Source organism: Lethenteron reissneri, chromosome 72 (assembly GCF_015708825.2).
Source record: "Lethenteron reissneri isolate LAM-NWPU_2019-01 chromosome 72, ASM1570882v1, whole genome shotgun sequence".
In the NCBI taxonomy this organism is placed as follows: Eukaryota; Metazoa; Chordata; class Hyperoartia; order Petromyzontiformes; family Petromyzontidae; genus Lethenteron; species Lethenteron reissneri.
In genome coordinates this window covers 4,426,069-4,437,254 of record NC_083850.1, presented here as the reverse complement: position 1 = coordinate 4,437,254, position 11,186 = coordinate 4,426,069, and the positions used below count along the sequence as shown (strand labels likewise).

The window sequence follows — 11,186 nt, the reverse complement described above, 5'->3', positions numbered from 1 at the left end:
ATTATAACTCTTTGGTTCTTTCAGTAAAAGTCACATAGGCATAAAATAAATCACGACGTTTCAGGCGCAACACAAGCGTCCGTCAGGTGGGAAAGCATGGTCTGCTGCTGAGGCAGACTCTTTTAAAAGGTTTGAAATGGGTGTAGACCTCGGGTCATAAAGAAGTGGCCTGGGCTAGTGATGTTCACGTGAAAAATTAGCATGTAACTTTAGAAAAGGAAGAGAGCGGCCTTCTCGACGAGGGAGTGAAACCCAATAGGTAATATTCTTTTACAGCGTTACAATGGATAGGTTGTAGTTCATAGGTTATAATATTATGTTTCACTATGATAGAGCTTAACATGTGAGAGTATACAATATCAGAGTTGATCAAACGCAACGATCAAGGGCGTCAATCGGGTGAGTTTGATCAGAGGCTTTAATCAAAGGCGTCATCCCATCACGGAACACCACCTCCCTGAGTTTATTACAGTAACAGAAGCAACTACAGCAGCAACAACAGCAGCGACAACAACAGCAGCAACATCACATTTCGAGGGCGACGCAGCGACTTGCGATTATGCTGCCCAGCTGTTTGTAGTCGGGACCTGCTCTCGTAGGACCCCACACGTCTTTGGAAATGATTGCAATGATCATGTCTGAGCTGAGAATTAAGTCACTCAAGATTACTTTGTTTAACCATAACTTTAGGTAGGTTAGTGTCATCGGGGCTCTGTGAATATTACTCATGAATGAACTCGCACTGCTGTATGACCGACATTGTACTAATTTTGGTCGATCGAGTAGAACAAGGCACGTGCCATGTCCAGACGAATTCTTATCAACAACAGTGTCCTTAAATATGATGCTAAAATAAATGTTAACACTGGATTAAACGTGCACCTCTTAACCCCTCCCTCGTATTTACGACTAACGATTTGCATTTGCACGTAACATACATTAAAGCCCATTAAAATGCTAATACGACCATATTGTTATTCTAAAATTTGAATGCGATTCTTGCCCTGTACCCCCCCCACACAGTTCACATATCCGACCCCCGGTTCGATTGAACAGATAATTTACATACACATCTGTATGTCCCCCAAGCTGCTCCGCCCATGGCGGGGTCAGGTAGAGGTCATAGAGGTGGGTGATGTCATCGCCTCCGGGGGCGATGACTTCACGGAAAGTGACGTCATACTCGCTTGGGGGCAGGATGACGTCATGTCCCGGCGGGATACAGAAGGGAGAGCCCGTGTCGTCATCGGGGTCTGTGCTGAAGTCGCGGCTCGGAGTCAGGTGGAACGGGGAGCCAGGGGCAAGGGAGTCGGGATAGGAAAGAGCGCAGCGCCAGGGCTGGAGGTGGCTGCGCTCCTCGGCCGGCCGTGTTGGCTGAGCCCACGGCCGGCGCAGAGGAGGCAGCACGGGGCAGCCGACTGTGTCGGGGGCACCAGTGGGACCGAGCCCGGCAGCCCTCACCCCTGGGAAGTTGGTGCACCTGGTGTATGTCAATAACTTTAATAAACCCTCGGCGAACGAACTTAAACCTCACATTCGTCTCCGAGTGCGTCCTGGGAACTTCTCTACATTTGTATAATAGTGTACGGGCATGTGAACTTTGCCCGTATGTATGTAATGTGTATGCATGCCATTTGGACTTGCGAAGCGGGGGGGTCGGATATGCGAACTGGGGCGTGCAGGATTAGGAATCGGATGCAAATTATTAGAATAACACTATGGTAGTATTAGAATACTACGAGCTAGAGTGTATGTTACATGTAGATGCGCATTGGGAGTCGTAAATGCAAACTGGGAGGTTCTCGGCTTAGAATGTCATCAAAATGAGTATAGTAACAACGTGGTCCTATTTGAATCACGCTATCAACAGCTGCTGATGTTCGGGTGGCGGCCGTCGATTCGGGCTCTGCTCTTTCTTTCTTCCCCTGCATGGTGACGTGGGACGCAGCATCTCTGTAGGTGATGTTGCTGGTGCCGCAGTTGCTGCTGCTGCCGCTGTTGCTGCTGCCGCTGTTGCTGCTGCTGCCGCTGTTGCTGCTGCTGCAGTTGCTGCTGTTGTTGCTGGTACTGTTGTTGCTGGTACTGTTGCTGCTTAAGTTTCAGTGGTGTTCCGTGATAGGATAACAAACTTTGATCAAATACTCTTATCCAGGGGTCCTCAAACTACGGCCCGCGGGCCACATGCGGCCCGCCGAGGACATTTATCCGGCCCATGGTCACTAATTGGGCTGCGCTTGTGAGCACTAATTGGGCTGCGCTGGTGAGCACTAGTTGGGCTGCGCTGGTGAGCACTCATTGGGCTGCGGTGGTGGGCACTCATTGGGCTGCGCTGGTGAGCACTAGTTGGGCTGCGCTGGTGAGCACTCATTGGGCTGCGCTGGCGAGCACTCATTGGGCTGCGCTGGTGAGCACTCATTGGGCTGCGGTGGTGGGCACTGATTGAGCTGCGGCGGTGGGCACTCATTGGGCTGCGCTGGTGAATGGTTCAATGGGCCAATTGACTGGACTTGCCCCCCAGGCCTAAGGCTGCCAGCCCTCCCCTGGCTGTGCTTGACTGACTCTCCCTCCCTCAGCTCCCTCACTTGCCCCTCGGCTCCACTCCCAGTGATATTCCTGTGTGCTGGGGATCTACAGCACAGCTGAGTAAATGATAGAGGGGTAATAACAGAGTGATCTCTGATCTCTGGAGTGGCTACCTGCTGTTATCCCGTGCTGGTCAGTGACAGACAGCTGAGGAGTAGGAAACCCAATTTAAATGAAAGTAAGTGCATTTATATTCTGATTGCTATTCAGTTGTATGAGGTTATATGTTGTATGTTGTGTAAGTCCCGGTTCATACTGTTGCGATCTCTGAGCAGTGCGAGTTCAGCCATATGCTTGTATGGCTGAACTTGCATTAGATTCGGAAGAAAAAAGGCACATGTGCATTATTTTTTCCTGCAGTGGAATCGGATCGCATGGGTCTTCTCCCCCATGCGATCAGATTATTATGCGAGTTCGCAGATCGCACAGCGATCTGTGAACAAAACTGCAGGTGTAATTAACTTTTTAATGGCACCCGCACCAGTGTGAGCCTGGGGTAAAAGCGGAGTTCCCCCAATCAGACTGCATTAATGGGCAGTGCAGTCTGTATGTCTCTGTGTGGGCAAAGTTATTGCTGGTATATTGTTTTTGTAGCGCTGTATATATATATTGGTATTTTACTAATAGCAATTTTGACTCCCTAGGAAACAATGATGTCAAGAAAGAGAAAAATTGACTCGGAGTGTAGGGTATTCAAAGAACAGTGGACTTATGATTACTTTTTCATGCAGTACAAGGAAAGAGCTGTGTGTCTGATATGCCAGAATATAGTGTCTGTGTTCAAAGAATACAATTTACGTCGACACTATGAAACTCAACATAAAGATAAATATGATTATTTGGTCGGAGAAGTGAGAAAAGATAAAATATTAAAACTGAAAAATACATTAACAACTCAGCAAAATACTTTTGTTAAGCAGAAGGAGCTAAATATTTCATCACTGCGAGCAAGTTTTCAAGTTGCCAAGCTAATAGCGTGCACTGGCAGACCATTCGTGGAGGGAGAATTTGTTAAAGAATGCCTTCTTTCTGTTGCCAAAGAGATGTGTCCAGAGAAGGCCGATTTATTTAGTACAGTGAGTCTTTCAGGACCTACAATTACACGGAGGATTGAAGAAATGGGAGACAATTTGCATCAGCATTTGCAAAACTCCACAAATTTTTTTCCTATTTTTCCTTGGCACTCGACGAAAGCAATGATGTTCGTGATTCTGCACAACTTCTAATTTTTATTCGTGGGACGAATGACTATTTCGAAGTCACAGAAGAGCTTGCTGCACTGCAAAGCATCAAAGGAACAACTACAGTAGAGGATATTTATGAAAAGGTTTGCCAAACTGTGAATGGTTTGGAGCTGAACTGGGCTAAACTAGCCAGTGTGACAACTGATGGTGCTCCTAGCATGGTGGGGTCTAAGAAAGGAGTAATTGCTCGCATTAACCAAGACATGGACAAACATAACCATTTTCATCCAATAGCCATACACTGCCTCATCCACCAACAAACGCTGTGTAGTAAATCACTGAAGTGGGACTCTGTTATGAAAATTGTGGTATCTTGTGTTAACTTCATTAGAGCTCATGTGCTAAACCACAGACAATTTCAGGAATTTCTGTCTGAGCTAAATGTTGACTATGAAGATGTTCTGTACCACACAGACGTCCGTTGGCTGAGTCGAGGGAGAGTTTTGAAACGTTTCTATGACTTACTTCCACAGATTACAGCTTTTCTGCTTTCAAAAAAACAAAGAAGTACCAGAGCTAAATGATGCAGAATGGAAATGGCACCTTGCCTTTCTGACAGATGTAACAGAGCTACTCAACAGTTTCAATGTGCAACTTCAAGTAAAGGGGAAGCTCATCTGTGATATGCAATCACATGTCAAAGCATTTGAAGTAAAATTAGGCCTCCTCATCAAACAAGGGAAGGAGGAAAACTTCTGCCATCTCCCCACAACTCAAAATCTGTTAGCGGAAAAACCATTGGTTGCATTCCCAAACAAAACATGTGTGGATTCACTGGAAAATTGCAAAAGGAGTTCCAATTTAGATTTAAAGAGCTTCATCTCCATTAACAGGACATACAGCTTTTCCATAACCCATTTTCTATTGACATTGAAAATGTGGATACAATTTACCAAATAGAACTGGCTGAACTGCAGAATTGTGACTCTGAAAGACGCATTCAAGTCAAGCAGCCTTCATAATTTCTATGCATCTCTCCCCTCTGAGACATATCCTCATCTCAGGAACCATGCACTCAAAATGGCAACCATCTTTGGCAGCACTTATGTCTGTGAACAGACTTTTTCCAGAATGAAACATTTGAAATCTCCAACCAGATCTAGACTAACGGATGCACACTTGCATCACTTGTTACGACTAGCAGTGACAAATATGGAACCGGACATTGACCATCTCATTAGCCAAAAGCAGGCCCATAGTTCCCATTGAAATACTGGCAAGTTTGTTGATTTAACTTTACTTGTTCTTCATTTTAAATATTGTATTTGTTCCCGTTTTGTTTCTTCACTTCAAAATAAGATATATGCAGTGTGCATAGGAATTTGTTCATAGTTTTTTTTTAACTATAGTCCGGCCCTCCAACGGTCTGAGGGACAGTGAACTGGCCCCCTGTTTAAAAAGTTTGAGGACCCCTGCTCTTATCAAACGAGTCATTACAATTGTAACGAATCATAATTGCACGGGCTTATGTTGGGTTTGTAAGATAATTCTATATTTACATACTGAATATTGCTATTTGATGCCATTGAGACAGAACATTCACCCAGCAGTGGACAGCTTGATCCTAATACCACAAAAGTGTTATTCAAACAATTTTAATCCCATCCTGATCCTGCACCTTCCGTTTCACATATCCCACCCTTGGTTCGCACGTCCATATTACATACATACATGTTACATGCATGCATGTTACATGCATGCATGTAACATGTTACATACATACATGTTACATGCATACATGTTACATACAGACATATTACATTCATGCATATTACATACAGACATGTTACATACTCACGAGCATAGTGTGATTCTTAGAGGACCACGGTGTGAAACTAAGAATTCGAATATCACACTTCAATGTACGGTGTTCTAATCTGTAACACTAGTTTATTATGTTATTTTATAGCGTTATAATGTATCGCTCATAGCTTATATTGTGAGAGATCACAACATTATAGTTTACTATAACACTAGTTTGTAGTGTTATTTTAAAGCGTTACAATGTTTAGCTTATAGTTTAAAGGTTGAATTGTTAGAGTTTATAATGTTAGAGTATACAATGTGAGTTTAAAATCTGAGAGTTTGTGAACGTGCCCTGTTCTCGTGGGACCCGACACGGATGTGGAAATAATTGCTATGATCATGTCTGAGCTGAGATGAGCGACTAATGTTTACTTTGTTTAATCATAACTGTGTGTAGGTGAGTGCAATCGGGGCTTAGTGAATACTACTCATGAATGAACTCATACTTCTTTCGGATTTAAATTGAAATTCTGTTGGTAGAACAAGTCGCCTGCCTTTTCTAGACGAATTGTTATCTTCAAGTGCGTCCGTAAATAAACTGCTAAAATACACAGCATAGGGAATGCTGTTTTGTTGGGGAGATGTAGTTTGGGTAAGGCGCTGTGGCCGGGTGATGACACGGATTCTGAAACAATGGAGTTGAACACTCGCTGCTTGGCCCCGTCGACAGCAGCGAAGGCTGTCATATACCGCCCCATTTACGAGTTGGCTGTTTGGGGCTGTATGTGTATAGTTGAAGGTGCTAGGTGTTGTCTTCTTCTAACAGCTACTAACGTGCGTGTGTTGTCTGTTTTTAGGATTTGTCTATTGATGTTGTTCTTTTCATTGCGGCGTTTTTTTGTTGAGTTCTGTCACTTGAGTGTTGCAGTTTGTTTAAGAATTCGTCACGTGAGCGTGGTGTTTTGCTTGTGGGAATTTCGCTTTGTCACAATTTGTGATTGTTATAAAATTGTAAAGATTCATAATCTCATGAGTTAAGAATGGGTTTGTGCGTGATTCTTATACGATCACACTGTGATTCTAATGCTTCTAATGATATTATAATACCTTACCTCCGTTTATATGTTTATAAATTAAAACACTAGTTAATAATCGTTTAATGTCTAGTGTTATAGTTTATAGTATTACAGTTTACATGGTATAAAGTAGAGTTTATCCCCGGTACGTTGATGAAAGATTAACTACGGGGAACTTTCTCCTCAAGGAACACGTGTTAATCGGTAGACAGCCAAGATGCTGCCGGTTAAGGGCACACTTGTGTGACGGAGATCCTCCACCTGAAATTCTCTGAACATGTTTTTGCTAAAAACATTATAAAATAAAGAACTGAAAAACATTTGTTAAAAATACGTTTTTATTCATTTGCAATAATTTTACGTCAAAAGTCGAAGGCAATATTTATTACGTCCTATGTTCACACATTTCCAGTAGAATGCAAACCATTTCGTTCCAGGAATACCAAAGCGTAAAAGTTTCATTCCCCATGATTTCCTTATTAGTTCACCACATGTGTTCACTGTGGGTCTATGTTGAAGTCAAGGCCATATATCCAACGAACGCGTCATCAATGTACATCCTGAAAACCGGCTATCTAAAGTCGATTAATACCAATCAAAAAAAGCTATATACTTGAAAAAGAACCCGTTTAAAATGTTGAGTAAAGATGTACCATCATACGCATTCCAACTTTAGCTCAACAGGAACACTTAACGACTACAATTGAACCCTCTCACAACCAGTGCTCATCACACCACATCGGCAAGTAATCCGATAACATTACAAACTACCACTGTGCACGTCATTAAACTCTCACAAAAACTGTAAAACAAAAATGGTCAAAATTATACACAAAAGTACTCGATACGGATTAAAAGGTATAACCACATGACATAATATTTTGTCAGTCACCCCGAGCTCTCTGGTTGACTCTCGAGCCACTCCATTACATCCAGCCATCTCTCGGGATCCAACTGCATGGGATCGAAGGTGGAAACTTCTTCAGGACCAATTGCAGCACCTTGAATTTCAGCTTTTGATTTCAGTTTCCTATCATTGTGGACCTTCTGATGCCTGTTCCTGGTTGATGACCGTGCAAATGCCTTCCCACACACAGAGCACAAGAATGGCTTCTCGCCCGTGTGTGTTCTCTGATGACTCTGAAGTTGTGATGCCTGTGCAAATTTCTTCCCACACATTGGGCACAGGAATGGCTTCTCGCCCGTGTGCGTTTTCTTATGATCTTGAAGAGTTGACGAGTGTGCAAATGTCTTCCCACACACAGAGCACAAGAACGGCTTCTCGCCCGTGTGTGTTCTCTGATGACTCTGAAGATGTGATGAATGTGCAAATGCCTTCCCACACACAGGGCACAGGAATGGCTTCTCGCCCGTGTGTGTTCTCTGGTGACTCTGAAGATGTGATGAGTGTGCAAATGTCTTCCCGCACACAGAGCACAGGAACGGCTTCTCGCCCGTGTGTGTTCTCTGGTGACTCTGAAGATGTGATGAGTGTGCAAATGTCTTCCCGCACACAGAGCACAGGAACGGCTTCTCGCCCGTGTGTGTTCTCTGGTGTCTCTGAAGATGTGATGGCCGTGAAAAGGACTTGGATCCTAGGGGGGGAGTTATAAGGCGGCTCAGAAGCAGAGCTCAATGGCATTTCGAGAGGGAACTTGATGAGGTTGGACGCTCGACTCGTCGCTCTGCTGATCGCCCTTCAACCGCGAGACAACGCAGCCTGGCGAGCACAATTGCTGTCGACAGTTAGGCGACTTTGCGTCGGGAAAGTTCGTTGCGACATCTTCAGACGGGTTCTAGACATCGATATACCGTGAATCTCCAAGTAAGTGTCTATTTTCGCGAATAAACTCTTAAACGTGTTTGGGATTTGTTTGCGTCTCGGTTAGACACGAATGTCGTTCTTGTTTTAGCAGTTAGCAAATCCAAAACTCAACGCTAAACATCATTGAGGCCGATAGCGTACTTTTGACTCAATAACACCGCTGCCGTTACTACGCTCACATGGAGCAGAGACGTTCTCCACAGCCCCACGCACACGGAGACAAGAAGCCATTCAATTGCTCTGTGTGTGGTAAGTCCTTTTCACGGCCATCACATCTTCAGAGCCACCAGAGAACACACACGGGTGAGAAGCCGTTCCTGTGTTCTGTGTGTGGGATAGCATTTTCACTTTCAGAAAACTGCCAACGCCATCAGAAAACACACACGGGCGAGAAGCCATTCCTGTGCCCTGTGTGTGGGAAGGCATTTGCACATTCATCACATCTTCAAAGTCATCAGAGAACACACACGGGCGAGAAGCCATTCCTGTGCCCTGTGTGTGGGAAGGCATTTGCACACTCGTCAACTCTTCAAGATCATAAGAAAACGCACACGGGCGTGAAGCCATTCTTGTGCTCTGTGTGTGGGAAGGCATTTGCACGGTCATCAACCAGGAACAGGCATCAGAAGGTCCACAATGATAGGAAACTAAAATCAAAAGCTGAAATTCAAGGTGCTGAAATGAGTCCTGAAGAAGTTTCCACCTTCGACCCCATGCAGTTGGATCCCGAGAGATGGCTGGATGTAATGGAGTGGCTCGAGAGTCAACCAGAGAGCTCGGGGTGACTGAAAAAAATATTACGTCATGTGGCTATACCTTTTAATCCGTATCGAGTACTTTTGTGTGTAATTTTGACCATTTTAGTTTTACAGTTTTTGTGAGTTTAATGACGTGCCCAGTGGTGGTTTGTAATGTTATCGGATTACTTGCCGAAGTGGTGTGATGAGCACTGGTTGTGAGAGGGTTCAATTGTAGTCGTTAGGTGTTCCTGTTGAGCTAAAGTTGGAATGCGTCTGTAGGTACATCTTTACTCAACATTTTAAAGATTTTTTTGTCAAGTGTATAGCTTTTTTTTATTGGTATTAATCGATTTTAGATAGCCGATTTCAGGATGTACATTGATGACGCGTTCGTTGGATATATGGCCATGACTTCAACATAGACGCACAGTGAACAAATGTGGTGAACTAATAAGGAAATCATGGGAAATTATACTTTAACGCTTTGGTATTCCTGGAACGGAAATGGTTTGCATGGTACTGGAAATGTGTGAACATAGGACGTAATAAATATTCCCTTCGAGTTTTGACGTAAAAATGATTGCAGATGAATAAAAATGTATTTTTAACAAATGTTTGTACAGTCTTTATTTTATAATGTTCCTAGCAAAAACATGTTCAGATAATTTCAGATGGAGGATCTCCGTCACTCAAGTGTGCCCTTAACCGGCAGCATCTTGGCTGTCTACCCGATTAACACGCGTTCCTTGAGGGGAAAGGTCCCCGTAGTTAATCGTTCATCAACGTACCAGTCCCTAATCCCGAAGTATGTCGGGGATAAACTGTACTCTATAACATGTAAACTGTAATACTATAAATGATAACACTAAACATTAAACGATTATAAACTAGTGTTTTAATTTAAAACCATATAAACGGAGGTAAGGTATTATAATATCATTAGAAGCATTAGAATCACAGTGTGGTCGTATAAGAATCGCACTCTGCTCATATGTTTGTATAGTGTACGTGCAAGGATCGGATAAAAATTATTACAATTACAACATGGTCATATGCAATCACGATGTTGCTGCAACAGCAGCAGCAACTGCAGCAGCAACTGCAGCAGCAACTGCAGCATCAACTGCAGCAGCAACTGCAGCAGCAACTGCAGCAGCATCACCTTCAGAGATGCTGCATCCCGCGGCACCATCCAGGCGAAGAAAGGAAGAGCAGAACCCGAATCGATTATACTCATTTTGATATTCTAAACAACCGAGCACCTCCCAGTTTGCATTTACGACTCCCAATGCGCATCTACATATAGCTTACACTCTAGCTCAGTGTAATTTTAATACCACCATAGTGTTATTCTAATAATTTTCATTGATTCCTAATCCTGCTCGCCCCAGTTAGCATACATATTACAGTTCACATGCCCGTACACTATTATACATATGTAGAGAAGTTCCCAGGACGCACTCGGAGACGAATGTGAGGTTTAAGATCTTTCGCCGAGGGTTTATTAAAGTTATTGACATACACCAGGTGTACCAACTTCCCAGGGGTGAGGGGTCCCGGGCTCAGTCCCACTGGTCCCTCCGACACAGTCGGCTGCCCCGTGCTGCCTCCTCTGCGCCGGCCGTGGGCTCAGCCAACACGGCCGGCCGAGGAGCGCAGCCACCTCCAGCCCTGGCGCTGCGCTCTTTCCTATCCCGACTCCCTTGCCCCTGGCTCCCCGTTCCACCTGACTCCGAGCCCCGACTTCAGCACAGACCCCGATGACGACACGGGCTCTCCCTTCTGTATCCCGCCGCGACATGACGTCATCCTGTCCCCAGGCGAGTATGACGTCACTTTCCGTGAAGTCATCGCCCCTGGAGGCGAGCGTGACGTCATGTCCGCGATTACTCCTCTACAGATATATGAACAGAGTGCGATTATAATATGACCACGGTGTAATTCTAATACTTTTAATTATATTCTAATACCG

The 11,186-nt window shown here is 44.3% G+C and overlaps 1 protein-coding gene across 1 annotated transcript in view; it reads left to right on the top strand.

The window, feature by feature from the left end:
* Positions 1-9,043, top strand: part of LOC133361338 (zinc finger protein 208-like) — a gene marked incomplete at both ends in the record, with an annotated part of 534,864 nt that extends 525,821 nt beyond the window's left edge. Inside the window, 2 exons of the mRNA XM_061580270.1 lie at positions 4,762-4,771; positions 8,694-9,043. Coding sequence (XP_061436254.1) covers positions 4,762-4,771; positions 8,694-9,043 — 360 coding nt within the window. The remainder of the gene's footprint in view (positions 1-4,761; positions 4,772-8,693) is intronic.
* Between the last annotated feature and the right edge of the window lie 2,143 nt (positions 9,044-11,186).